At 38.9% G+C, this 14,568-nt stretch overlaps 1 protein-coding gene across 2 annotated transcripts in view; it reads left to right on the top strand.

Moving 5' to 3' along the window:
• The window catches only part of KDM5B (lysine demethylase 5B), a 74,812-nt gene that overhangs the window by 34,190 nt on the left and 26,054 nt on the right, over window positions 1-14,568 (top strand). Inside the window, exons 5-12 of one of the 2 annotated variants that reach the window (XM_026480632.4) lie at window positions 1,836-1,970; window positions 3,760-3,856; window positions 4,957-5,066; window positions 7,212-7,370; window positions 8,017-8,136; window positions 9,606-9,764; window positions 11,204-11,385; window positions 12,667-12,829. In XM_026480632.4, coding sequence (XP_026336417.1) covers window positions 1,836-1,970; window positions 3,760-3,856; window positions 4,957-5,066; window positions 7,212-7,370; window positions 8,017-8,136; window positions 9,606-9,764; window positions 11,204-11,385; window positions 12,667-12,829 — 1,125 coding nt within the window. The remainder of the gene's footprint in view (window positions 1-1,835; window positions 1,971-3,759; window positions 3,857-4,956; window positions 5,067-7,211; window positions 7,371-8,016; window positions 8,137-9,605; window positions 9,765-11,203; window positions 11,386-12,666; window positions 12,830-14,568) is intronic. The other variant, XM_044377673.3, reaches the window with a different exon arrangement.

The raw sequence follows: 14,568 nt of genomic DNA, 5'->3' as shown, positions 1-14,568 counted from the left end.
AGAGAGCGCATGACCACAAGCGGGGGTGGGGGGAGGGAGAGAGACTCTCCACTGAGCACAGAGCCCCACGTGGGGCTCAAGACCTGATCTGAAATCAAGACTCCAGTGCTGGGGCGCCTGGGTGGTTCAGCTGTTAAGCGTCTGCCTTCGGCTCAGGTCATGATCCCAGGCTCCTGGGATCGAGCCCCGCATCAGGCTCCCTGCTCCGCTGGAAGCCTGCTTCTTCCTCTCCCACTCCCTCAGCTTGTGTTCCCTCTCTCTCTGGCTGTCTCTCTGTCAAGTGAATAAATGAAATCTTTAAAATAAATAAATAAATAAAATCTTAAAAAAAAAAAAAAAGACTCCGATGCTTAACCAACTGAGCCACCCAGGTGCTCCTAATCTCTCTATATCTGACCATCCGCTTTATAAAATTTCCTTGATTCCAGTTCAGTTCATATTTGCGTGATCACATATACTTTTAGGTCTCAAATAGAAAGTTTATGAAATACATAAAAGAGGTTAATTTAGATGATAGGCAGGTTTTATTCCCATCTGCATGCTTTCATTAAATATACTCTAAATGCTAAATTTGAGGACTTGTTACAGAATGGAGGGTGGTATTCCATACCAATTTAGTTAACGTTTCCAGACAAATCAGTATATGAGTTTAGTTAGAATGAACAGAATATTTAATATATATAGGTTGTTGTACCAGTGGTAGATTTATTTACTTGTTTAGAATATCAAGTAATCTATCAGTTTTTCTATAGTGTATTACATTTTTTAAATGTTAGAAATAGGTTTTGTTAGATGATTGCTCTGCCTTTGTTATTCTTGTTTTTCCCCCCATTCTCTGAATTCTTTCTGCAAATGTTAGGAGGAAGGAACCCATAGTGAGTGAGACTGTGTGGTAGTAATGGTACACATAGAGCCAGGAGTTCTAGAAGAGTATTATTTTACTGTGTCTTACTCTAGCATAGATGATATATTTTATCCTGAGTGGTTACAATTTGGAACCTGCTTTTAAAAATGCTTCTTGTGATACTCGTGGGTCCTGTTATGAAGGAGTGTTGCTTACTTGAAATTCGTATTAGATTCAGTGGTAATATTTTGATGTTACCGTGTTTTGTTGTATTGGCATTAAACACCCTCTATTGGCAAGCTTAGAATCAAACTGAAAAATAATCAAAGCAAGAAGGAACTCTTGTCTGATCAGAGCTGAAGTTACTGCTGTGGGCTGCCTTATTAGTCTTTGTCTTATGAGTTAGACCTTGTAGGAGTATGTTGAAGTAAGTGAAAGCACTAATAAGAAGAGAACACTTCAGTCATATTACCTGTTTTCTCAATTCAGATGATATCTTTGATCACAGAACATTGCTAGTTATATTTGAAACTGCAGGATTCAAAAAATGAGAAAACCTATTGGGTTCCATATTTTATGACTCTAAATACTATAAAAAATCAAATATTCTCAATATGGAAAGTTATTTTGGAAACTTAAAAGGAGCCTTTCTAACAGTTTGAGCCTTCAATTAATTGGCAGTTGCAAACAGAGATAATTGCAAGTGGCTCATTGGGAGTGCCTTGAGCCTGCTGTGGCCTGGTGTAACCTGATGTCATGAACAGTTTAAATGAATTGAAGCAACACCATTCACCTGCTAAAAATTTTTTAAAGCTCTTATATGTGTGTGTGTATATGATTGGTAACTGCAGACTTGTGTTTATTTAGATTTTAAAAATTACAGACCTTTTATGTATCTGTGTAAATAACTGTCAAGTATACCTTGCAAAATACATTGGAATTCCTAAAAAAGGAGGGAAAATTCATTAATAAATATGTGTTTTATTTCTAGTGTCTGCAGAAGCCAAACCTGAGCACAGACACGAAGGACAAGGAGTACAAACCTCATGATATTCCCCAGAGGCAGTCTGTGCAGCCCTCAGAAACATGCCCCCCAGCCCGACGAGCAAAACGCATGAGAGCAGAGGTGAGAGCCTCATGAGGTTGATCAGACGGAATCTTTGAGCCCTTGTACCACTGTCTGTCTGACGCTGGGTTTCTCTCATGCGTGTGCTCTTCATCGCTTTGAACCTTGTTAACCTCAGAGAAGGATGCTGTTTGTATTCTAGCTTTTACACTTGGGGAGACTGTACTGTCAAAGGGGTAAGGGATTGAAGAATTCTTTCTAGGTTTATGCTGCCTGGACAGACAGCTGCTTTATTAACAGAGTTAGGAAGAATGGGCGTTCACTGTGATGGTGTTTGGCTTGCCTGTTACCCTCATAAAGTTAGGCAGTGTTTATTGGGGATTAAGGCTAGGGAATAGAGAACTGGGTATTCTTCCCCCCCCCCCCCCTTGAACAGAGGTTAGAGAATAGTGAAAGCTGTTTTTCTCAGAGTTCCTGAAAAGGAGTATGGAATCTATGGGAGACATTTATGCTAAGACAGAAAATAATTAGGCAGCATGGGGGTAAGCACATTGAATATATAAGATGAAATGAAAGAACATGAGGGGTGATCAGGAGGAGTGAACAGATGAGAAAGATTGTTTGCCTCAAGATTTTTCTGCTCTGAGAGGTTTCCCCTGGGAAAGGGAGAAGTTTCCTGGTTACCTTGTTTCATATAGAGGTATGAAAGTTTGGGGTTCTTACCTAGGTTGATGGACACGTAAGTGTTAGGAATCAGTGATAATGTATTAGGAACATCTTAGAACTGGGAAGCCTCGTTGCATTAATCGGGTATCTAAATCAGTCTCTGGTTATTAGTAATTATTGGTTAAGATGAAAAAGAAAATAGCTATTTTGTTTTCTAAGGAAGTGGATATAAATAGGGGATTATTTTTAACTTAGGTAAGTTAGAAATAGGAAAAAATTTAGTGACTCTGGTTTTCTAATTAAGACTGCCTCAGAATAGGAAAATAAGGTTGTTTGAAGCCCATAAGCATGCTTAGATTTCATTAGTCTAAAAAATTCTTGTTTGAGCACATCTTGATCTTTAAATGTGTAAGACATGCACTGGTGCTATGGATGCCTAGGTTTGCCTTGATTAGAGACTTATTGGGTGATGATAGCACCCTGGGGAAAATTTTGTCAGCAGTGGACATCCTGAATGAACATGGGCAGAAATGATCAAGTGTGGTTCCACAAACACTTCACAAAAGTTGTTTTGCCTTATCAGTAAGTATTACCACTTTGAGAAACATTGGAAATTGAGACTGACTTAATGATAGGGGAATCCTTAATAATTTAGTGATGTTAGAAGAGTAGCTTGTAATAACAGTTTAATAGAAGAATTAATAGAAAATTATTATGGAAGCTGAGTTTTCTGTAAATGTGAGCCAACTTTGGAAGAAGCCAGCAAACTCTTCTAGGCTAATGAAATTATGATATTTATATAACTTTTAAGGATTTGGCTTAATGATGACTGAATTAAGCATAAGGTGAGTAGATGAGAACTGGGAAGCTTCTAGGAGGAAAATCAGAGCTGTTTCCAGTGGGGTAATGACACTTCCACTAATTTGTTCCTGATCCTTTGCTTCTTCCCTATTTTTTGACCTGTCAAAGTGGAGATACTCTTGTAACTTCTCAAATTTTTTCCTTTCTGTAAATAATAGTAATTTTAAGGGTAAATCTCACCTCTGTGGGGGGAGAGAAGCATGTTTTGAATATTTATTTATAAGATAATTTACAAAATTATAGTCACCTGGAGATTTCATTTGGATTTTAGAAGACTTCTTTTTTAAAAGGAAATATTTATGTATATGACAATTTTTTAAAGGCCATGAATATTAAAATAGAACCAGAAGAGACAGCAGAAGCCAGAACTCATAACCTGAGAAGACGAATGGGTTGTCCAGCTACAAAATGTGAAAATGGTAAGAAAGTTTATCCGTGAGTAGGAAAGAAGTAAAAAGGAAATCAGTAAAAATAAGTATTCATTTTTTAAGGAAAGTAAAATCTTGATATATGTTACTGTCCCTATTCTCGGAGTTAGTGACCAGTAGAAGTAAACATGCATATTAGAAATATGATCGAGTTTCTCAGCTGTCACTAATTGCTACTTTGAAATTTTGTTAAATGGCATTCATTGAAAAAAGTGATTTATGAGCAACATAGGTGCCTTTGACTGGATATCTGATAAGTTTATTTCAGGAATGGCAGGCAGACATGGTTTCTAAATCTGAATTTTAGTTGATAATTGTTTGGGTGGCCATTGCTCGATGTCAGTCACTGAGAGGTAAGTTCAGGACTCTAAAAAGAGAAGTCCTAAATCCTATATGGGCAGGCACATACAAATGAAGAAGTTTTTAAAATTGGTTCTTCTTAGTGTTTGATGAGTTTAGTGGAAAAGCAGCACAATGTAGTGGAAAGTAGGTGGATTTTTAAAAATATAGACCTGAATCTGAATCCTGGCCTAACCACTAATTTTAGTTGTATGAACTTAGATATTTCTTGATTTAATGTCTGTTTTATTATCTTTGAAACAGATTTGTTGCAAAAGGTTAAATAATCCATGGAAAGCATTTAGCACAGCACCTGCCTACCATAGGATAGTTCATTAATTGATAGGTACTGTTTTAGCCAAAATTCTGTCTTTGGAGCCAGGCAGTAGTCATAGGTTATGGAGAGATACTCTATAATGTGGAGGAAGTACAGTTGGTGAATTGTTAGTCTCTTACAGTTAAGGTCAGGAGCAACCTGCTTTCATCAATAGATGTTGTGCCTCGGTAACGTGTTGTTAAGAAGACTATATCTTCAGCTCCTATTTTAAAAGCCTACAACCGTGAGCAACATCTCCAGAAGTACCCATATCTGGTAACACTGGGTGCTGCTGCTCTGCTCCTGCATTGAAAAGAAACAAGGAAATTGTGTTTTTGTCCTGTGTGTGCTTGGGGGAGGGAGAGGTGAGAGGTGAGGGAGCAAGGTGTGAGCCAAGTGTAATTTGGGAAGCACTAACTCGGATTGCCTCTTACAGAGAAAGAAATGAAAGGCATCGTCAAGCAAGAACCCATTGAGAAGAAAGAGTACATTGTAGAAAGCGAGAAGGAAAAACCCAAGAGCCGATCTAAAAAAACCACCAATGCTGTGAGTTGACATGTTTAAACACTTTTACCCCTCATTTTAACCTTTTGTGCCTTACTTAGGACTTCTAGCTTAGAGTGTCACAATTAAAAGAACTTTTCATGTCCATTTATAGTATCAGTTTTTAATCAAGGAAATGTACAAATGCATTATGAAGATAGTAGTAACATATGGGGGGCATTCACAGCCGTTTTTCTGGACTACGTGCAGTTTAGAGACAAATAATGGTGAGCTGGATTATATATGGAATGTTCATAAATCACTAGATCACCTCCAAATGAGCTGAGAGGTAGATCAAAAATCAGGTTGATGTTTTCCAACTTTACAACAGGGAAGGAAAAGGAAGATAGGAATAGGAAGGAAAGAAAAGGAAAGGAGTTGGGGGGATAGGAACTGAGGACCCAACAAGAGTTGGAGGACTAGGCAGCCATTTACTCAAATGGAAACTTAAAAGTAAAGCTTGAGGACATTACAAAGGATCTGGTTGCTTTTTTTCTTCTTTGTCCCCATCTGAGAGCTCAGTGAGTAGCTTGACAACAGTGGTTTTTAGTTTGGAATTTGAAATTATTCCAATTAAGTGTTGCATTTCCTCCCCCCCACCAAAAAAAAAAAAAAAGATACAATCAGAAAATGATCAGAACCCAGGTTTTTATTTGCTACAACAAAAAGACTGAAAAAGTGAGATTCCCTGATCAGTTGAGTTCTTGGCTTTCCGTATTATTGGGTAATGTATTAGTTTGCAAGAGTAATGTATTAGTAAAAAAGTATCACAGACTGATGGGCCTAAACAACAGAATTTATTTTCTCATGGTTCTGGAGGCTGGAAGTCTAAGGTCAAGGTGTTGTAGGGTTGGTTTTTTCCTGAAACCTCTCTCCTTGGCTTGTGGACGGATGTCTTCCCTGTCCACGTGGCTTTCCTTTATACCTGTCTAGGTCCTAATCTCTTCTTGAATACTAGTCATATGAATTAGGGCCTACTCATTATGATCTCATTTTACTTTAATTAACCTCTTTAAAGACCCTGGTTCCAAATATGGTCACATTCTGAGGTACTTGGGGTTAAGACGTCAAGATACGAATTTTGGGGGAACAGAGTTCAGCCCATTAACAAGTAATAACTATGTATTATTATCACTGTGTTTGGGGAACTTCTTAACCATGAATCCTTAATTAGAATATAAAGTAATTTAATGTGGTTAATGAACTTAAACATGGAAAAATTGAATTTTTTTCTTTATAAATTCTATTTTTGGTTAAGCTGGTAATTTATTACCAAATATGTTCTTCTTCTAGAAGATTATCATTCTCTAAGCTACCAGAAGCTAGATATCTTAGTGACAAACTTTAAAACACACAGCTGAGGGGCACCTGGGCAGCACAGTTGGTTGAGTGTCTGACTCCTGATTTTGGCTCAGGTCGTGATCTCATGGGCCGTGGGATGGAGCCCCACTTCTGGCTCCCTGCTCAGCCAGAGTCTGCGGGGATTTTCTCTCCTCTCCCTCTGCCCCTCATGTGCATGTGCACACGCCTCCTCTCTCTCTTTCTCTCAGATAAATACTTTGTTTTTTTTTTTTTAAAGAGAGGGGGGCATGAGAACTGAGATCGTGACTGAGCCAAAATTAAGAGTTGGATGCTTAGGGGCGCCTGGGCGGTGGCTCAGTCGTTAAGCGTCTGCCTTCGGCTCAGATCATGATCCAAGGGTCCTGGGATCGAGCCCCGCATCAGGCTCCCTGCTAGGCGGGAAGCCTGGCTCTCCCTCTCACACTCCCTTTGTGTTCCGTCTCTCACTGTCTCTCTTTGTCAAATAAATAAATAAAATCTTAAAAAAAAAAAAAAAAGAGTTGGATGCTTAACTCACTGAGCCACCCAGCCTCCCCTAAATAAAGAAATCTTTAAAAACATACACACACACACACATAGCTGACAAGGTTTTAAGATTAGACTTTAGTGTTGGGAATGCATTAAGCATTGTAAAGTATCTTATAAAAGGTGAAGCATTTTTATTTAAAATACCTCTTATGGGGGGGTAATTCATTTTCATTTGAAGGATGGAAAGACTAGATTATGCCACTATCCATTTCGTTCTTAGAATTTCATAAAATCGAATGGAGCTCATGCTCCTTTGTTCTGTACCTGTTTTCATTCCAGGTGGATCTGTATGTCTGCCTCTTATGCGGCAGTGGCAACGATGAGGACCGGCTTCTCTTGTGTGACGGGTGTGACGACAGTTACCACACCTTTTGCTTGATCCCTCCTCTCCATGATGTTCCCAAGGGAGACTGGAGGTGTCCTAAGTGTTTGGCTCAGGTAAGAATTAATGGCAGAGCTAGCGTTTGAAAATTTCCTTCAGAATATTTTTTGTTCGCTTTGGGTTTTAGATTTAGCAATTGATAACAGTGAGGCTCATGAAAAAAAGTGGGCTGGGCCTGATTAGGAAGGAGGTCTTGGCAGTGAGTCCCACAGCTATGCAGGGAGCTAAGATGCAGAAAAAAATTTTTAACTACACTTAAAACATTTTTTATTTAAAAAAGCATTGCATGCTCTCTGCAAAAATTCTTAAGACTGAATGACTTAGAAGAGTATGATTCGGGGCGCCTGGGTGGCACAGCGGTTAAGCGTCTGCCTTCGGCTCAGGGCGTTATGGGATCGAGCACCACATCAGGCTCCTCCGCTATGAGCCTGCTTCTTCCTCTCCCACTCCCCCTGCTTGTATTCCCTCTCTCGCTGGCTGTCTCTATCTCTGTCAAATAAATAAATAAAATCTTTAAAAAAAAAAAAAAGAGAGTATGATTCAATTGATAGACAAGTTATTTTGATGTATGTCCATCCAGGCTTTTTTCTGTTTTAAACACTACATAAGTAATTTTACTAATCTGTTTTTTAAAATATATAAATAAAATATAACTACGTATATATAAATATTCTTTTTACCTTTTTTTTTTCTTTTTGGCAGGAGTGTAGTAAGCCACAAGAAGCATTTGGCTTTGAACAAGCAGCCAGGGACTATACCCTTCGTACTTTTGGGGAAATGGCAGATGCATTCAAATCTGATTATTTCAACATGCCAGTCCATGTATGTACATACATACTGCTTTGATTTGGAATTTTAATAAGTTTTAGAAAAAGGTATATCTGAAGACAGTTTCACCTGGCACGTATTTTTGATAATCATTATCATACACAGTGAAACCTCTAATTTGTTGAATGGTATTAAAATTCCACAATATGTTAAAACGCATTCTGAGTTTTCACTTGATTTCTCTAAAGATGGCCTTTTCCACACGAATCATAGAGCAGCAGTAACAGGTTTTTAATAAAGGAAATCATCAGGAATCCTTCTAGTCCAACAAATGTAATTTAAAGAAAACTTCACAATTTATTGAATGACTCCAATGTGCCAATCCTGCTGTGCACTGGGAACACATTTGTATATTATAAGTTAGTATTGTAAACTTGAGGATGAGTTCATTTAAAATTCTCCCTTATGCTCTTAGAAGCATAAACATGTTTTGTTCAGCATTTAACATTCTGTCAAGTGAGTACACCAGAATTAAATGGTTTTCTGCCCTAATTCTGGACACTTAAGCTGTGTTTTTCTCACTTACCAACAAAGTGCTATAGCAGACACTTCACACATGTAGATCTCTTTAGTTGGATTATTTTCTTGGGATGCTTATTGAGGTCAAATGAGAGTATTCATCTATTCCCCCCTCCTTAATGGCTGTATCATTTATGGGAACCCAGAAATGTGTGTGTGAACTCGTTTTTCCCTGATAGCACTAACATAAGCTGTTAAGTTAAAATGTTTGCTTACTTAATGGGCTTATAAATTCAAGTTATACTCCATTTGAATTTCGTTCTTTTGACCACTCGTACATTGTATGATTTCCTGGTATGTTTGCTTAACCAGTCCTGGTGGTGTGCATATTTAAGGCATGTAAGTTACTTTTCTCTAGACTTGCAGCAGATTAACAGCAGATCCTAGACATACAGTCTGGTGGCTCCTTATACTATGCATGCGGCTACAAAATAATTGCTCTTTTGTTCATATTTTGCACTCTTTTTTCATCATGGTTGCCTGCATTACTCTCAGCTAGGTCTAGTGCAAGGAGTGAAAGGATGGAGTCAGGTGATGTGTTCAAATACATCTCAAAGGATGAAATGTCATTCAGACACAGCTATTATTACTTTATAATGGTCAACCAAGTTATATATTGTATTTCTCACACACAAGAACATCTCCAGGTTCTGGTTGTCAGAATTTTGCTTTCCTTGACTTCCTTTTAGTGTAGTGGCCAGGTTGGTGATAGAAGAACATGAATTCTTAATCAGTACTTACTTTTTTAGTTATCAGATTGCTTTTAGAAAATAATGTCCATGTCTAAATTGCCTGGGATCCATTGTGGAACGTTATGGATATAATTTTCCTTAGGATGTTGTCCTGTGATTCCTGTCACTTAGCTAATCTCTTCAGATTGGTCATGGGTAGTTTGTGAGTGTCTGAAAATTCAGTTTTTGTCTTCTTTATTGTTTTGTTTCCAGATGGTTCCCACAGAACTAGTTGAGAAAGAATTTTGGCGACTGGTAAGCACTATTGAAGAGGATGTCACAGTAGAATATGGAGCCGATATCGCCTCAAAAGAATTTGGCAGTGGCTTCCCTGTCCGAGATGGGAAAATCAAGCTGTCACCTGAGGAGGAGGTAGGCTCTAGCTGTGAGGCACTTCTGTTTCAAGCAGAGACCTGTGTTTAAAGCTAATAGTTCAGCATATCCTTATCTAAAGGGCATAGTACGGGATTAATAGCCTTACTGCAAACATGTATGTAGTTGGAACTTGAATTATTAATTAAGATTCTGTTTGGTTGGCTTGAAATAATTTATGATAACTTTCAGCACATTTTTGATTACCAGATTCTTAAAAAAAATATATTTTTTGAGAGAGAGAGAGAGCATGAGCAGGGGAGAGAGGCAGAGGGAGAGAGATAAGCTGAGCAGGGAGCCTGACACGGGGCTCTTGTCAGGATCCCAGGACCCTGAGATCATGACCTGAGCCAAAACCAAGAGTTGGACACTTAACTGAATGAGCCACCCAGGCACCCCTGATTACCAGATTTTTAATGATTTGAAGAAAAGTAGAAAGAGCCCACAGAAGAATTCTAGTCCCAGCTGTTCAACTACATTGTGATGATATGGGGAGATTACTTAACCTCCCTTTGCCTTCGGTCTATAAGTGTGGTATCACCTTCCGAAGAAAATTTGAGGGATTTGGACCAGACCTAAATTTATCTTTAAACTTACAGTGTTTATGAGTTTATTATTTTCCACAGTAGCAAACTTCTAGGAAGGTTTCTATTTCTATCTTAGTATGAAGTCAAATTTTTAAAAATCTTTCTGAAATCTGACATATACATAGAAAAGTACATAATCACGTGCACACCTTGATGAATTTTCACAAACTGAATACACCCATGTAACCAGCACTAGAACAAGAATTAGGACATTACCAGTTATTACCAGACCTTACCACAGAAGTTCCCCTTTTGTCCTCCCTCTTTCACTACCTTCCTTGTCTCAGGACAACCACTATCCTGACTTATAACACCATAGATTAGTTTGCCTGGTTTTTTTTTTTGTTTTTTTTGTTTTTGAAGATTTTATTTATTTATTTGACAGAGAGACAGCCAGCGAGAGAGGGACCACAAGCAGGGGGAGTGGGAGAGGAAGAAGCAGGCTCCCAGCGGAGGAGCCTGATGCGGGGCTCGATCCCAGAATGCTGAGATCACGCCCTGAGCTGAAGGCAAACGCTTAACAACTGAGCCACCCAGGCGCCCCTAGTTTGCCTCTTTTTGAACTTGATATAAACAGACTCATACTGTGTATTTCCTGTGCAGCCAGCATAAGAGGAGGGTGGGCAGATGCAAAAGTATATACTATATGAATCTATTTATATAAAGCTCAAAACTGAGCAGAAGTAATCTGTGGGCATCTAAGAAATTTACATAGTGGTCTCCCCTCCTTTTCAGCAACCCCAACCTTTTTATTTTGAAGGAGACTGTTTTCAGCCAGCTTTTTGAAACATTGAGAATCTAAAATGTTATCATGTATGTTAAACCTTTATACCGTTTTTGTTTCCTTTTTAGGAGTATCTTGATAGTGGCTGGAATTTGAACAATATGCCAGTAATGGAGCAGTCTGTCCTTGCTCACATTACTGCTGATATATGTGGCATGAAACTTCCTTGGTTGTATGTGGGAATGTGCTTTTCTTCATTCTGTTGGCATATTGAAGACCACTGGAGCTATTCAATTAACTACCTGCACTGGTAAGAAGTTCCACATAACCTATGAATAGTATGCAAGCTGGGCTGGAAACTTTTTAAATATATCTGAAGAGTAACGAATTGTTTTTTCCTTAAGTTTTCACTACTGTTGAATCAGGCATCTTAACAAGTTAAGGCAGTGGTTCTTAAGGATTCCTAGGAAATCCATAAATCCCCTGAAATTGCACACACACTAATTTTCAAGTATAACATGTTTTGGGGGGAGGGGGATAGACAGCTGTTGGTGAAAGAAGCCTTTACTCATGGAAAAATTAAAAAGCAGTGAACGTTGCTTTTACTGTGGCGAAATCCCATTCCGTGACAGTGGCAGCCCAGATACCCTTTGGAAGAGTCGGGGAATATAGGTCCCAGAGTGTCCTCCAGGTCCTTGAGACTGCCAGCTTCTGTTTTGTTGTGCTGAATTCTGGCATCATGGCACATAGTAGAATGGGCTTCATCCGTGCATGTGTGCATGGAGGCAGGGTGCAGATATTCAGACTTTTTTACTTTTTAAACTCTTTAGCCAAAGCCATTTCTTCTTTCACATCTGTTTTTACCCCCTCCATTTCCTTTGCTTTTCTAAGTATGGAAACACTTGAAGATCTGTAACTCGCTTAAATCCCCACACAAGGAATTTGAGGATGTGCCATAAGAAAGAGCGAGCTGGGAAATATATGTGGAGCATCAGTTCTGCCTCCCTAGGCAATTGCTCCCAGCTGTAAAATGAAGATTATATTTACCATACCTCACAGGGATGTTACAGATTAATTGGTCGACAGTTTAAAGTGCATTGAAGAATAAGAGCTCTTTAGAATGCTAATTGCCTTATTAGTGTTTGATTTAACCTCGCCTGTCAGAATGGACAAGGGAAAAGGAAGATGGAGAGTTGCCATCCTTTGTCAGTTGCTATAAGAAATTGTGGTAACCACATATCCTGCAGCTAATGTGATATCTTGTATTCTTAGAAATTCTAGATATTTACATTTTCTAAAGAGTCAGATAAGAATGGGAGGGAGGAGAGGGACCTCAGATGGAAAGTCTCGTATTTAAACTCTATTACTTGAAGGGAGGAAATGCATCACATATGTTCAGATCACATTTCTAATGACACTTACTCAGTTTAAACATTTCCTTTGTAGCGTAATCTTACAAAGCAGGTTCTGAAAAATATGACTTGTTAACCATTTTGTTTGTGTTAGTGTTGCAGACTGATTTTTTTTTTCTAATGAAATTTCATATTTATGTATTTCTTGAGATTGATTTATTTTTACAATCTGTTCGCAGGGGTGAGCCAAAAACCTGGTATGGAGTCCCGGGGTATGCTGCCGAGCAGCTAGAAAATGTAATGAAGAAACTAGCTCCAGAGCTCTTTGTGTCCCAGCCAGATCTTCTCCATCAGCTTGTGACCATCATGAACCCCAATACCCTGATGACTCATGAAGTGCCTGTATGTTCTGGGTCAATTCTCCTGTATTCAGGCTTAATTCACCACTTCTCTTCCCTGTTACTCAGTTTTTTATAAAGTTGGTTTTGTTATGTGTGTTCCATACCATAACTGGATAGCAGAAACAGCTGTTTGGTAGAATTTGATACTATATTGCAATAAGCCAGTAGGACTGGATCCTCAGACACCATAAAAACTAATTTGTTGCAGCTAATAACTAGGTTGCTAAGGAGCCATATTTTGCAAATACTAAGTGTGATCCTTTCTTTTCTTTTTTTTTTCAGTGTCTGATTTAGGCTTTCTAAACTATAGTTTTTCCTTATAACTTCAGTCTTTCAGTGCAACAAAGCAAAAATCTCAATGTTATTTGTCTGTATAAATTACTGTGAAAATGTCTAGGTTCTGTTACAATTAGATCTAAACTCTAGTGTCAGAATCCTTCATACTCTGTCCATACTTAAAAAAATAATTTATGGAATCTACATGAACTTAATTTTGGATGATAAACTGAAATGATTTACATGCTTGGTAGATACTAGTTTTACCACCACCCCTAGTTAAGCTTGCTTATTTATTTATTTATTTTTAAGATTTTATCCATTTGAGAGAGGGAGAGTGCACGTGTGTACAAGTTGGGAGGGGCAGAGGGAGAGGGAGAAGCAGACTCTCCACTGAGCGGGGAGCCCCAACATGGGGGCTCCATCCCAGGACCCTGAGGTCATGACCTGAGCCAAAGGCAGCTGCTTAACTGACTGAGGCACCCAGGTGCCCCTAAAGAGAAAATTCATTTCAAGCTCTTGAGCTTGGAATTAAGGGTATCTTCTCTAGGCTGAAAGGTTCTGTTGGTGTTATTGCCTCTGAGGTTGCTGTACAGTGACACTTACTTGTATACTGGCTTCCTGTTGGAGAATGCTCTGAAGATATTTTGGGAGGCCACATTGAAGTGTTTGAAGTTGAGGGTTCCATCTTAATTAGCTAAGTCAAATGTAAACGATACATGTACTGTGCTACAGTGAAGTCCTGATGTTGCTGTGACCTGAATTTCACGCTTTGGGGTTCACAGGCTAGTAAATGGGGGCAGATGGAAAGGATTTTTCTTTGAGGGATTATACATTATTCATGGACAATAGCTTAGAAAATAATGACCAGTAACTACCAAAATGCCACCGTCTCCTCGTTGGTATTTTTCACATTGATTTTTCTCCCCTCATATTGATTGATCTTTCTGATTTGTTGTAAGTAGCTTGCCCTAGGTGGGACCTGTGGCCATGGTTCTCACTTATTAAATTGAGGAACCCTTGGGGCTTGATTCTCGACCACAGAGATGGATAAGTGAACCTGTGCATTTGGGGACTCACAATTTAAGGGGAAAGGCAGATAATGTTTACACAGATAATGGCATGGTGCTGTGGTTTGACAGTGTTGTCAACTCGGAGGCTGACCCATTAACTCTATGGAGAATTAGAAAGGACCCATAATATTTGAACTCAGACTTGGATCTCTAATAAGGAATATTTTTGACAGATTTGGGGCGGAAGGGAGGAAGTACTCTCAGTAGAAGGCATTGTGCTCATGTGGTCTTCAAACTTCTGACTATATCTGAACCCTGAATGGCAGTTTCCAATACACATGGCTGATCCTCACCCCCCAGAGTTTCTTGTTCTGTTGGTCTGGGCAGTGCTCAAGAACTCGCATTTCCAGCAAGTTCCCAGTTAGTGTTGATACTGTTAGTCCGGAAACTA

Source organism: Ursus arctos, unplaced genomic scaffold (assembly GCF_023065955.2).
Source record: "Ursus arctos isolate Adak ecotype North America unplaced genomic scaffold, UrsArc2.0 scaffold_2, whole genome shotgun sequence".
In the NCBI taxonomy this organism is placed as follows: Eukaryota; Metazoa; Chordata; class Mammalia; order Carnivora; family Ursidae; genus Ursus; species Ursus arctos.
Note: the sequence above shows the minus strand (reverse complement) of the source record. Positions and strands in the feature narration are given on the sequence as shown.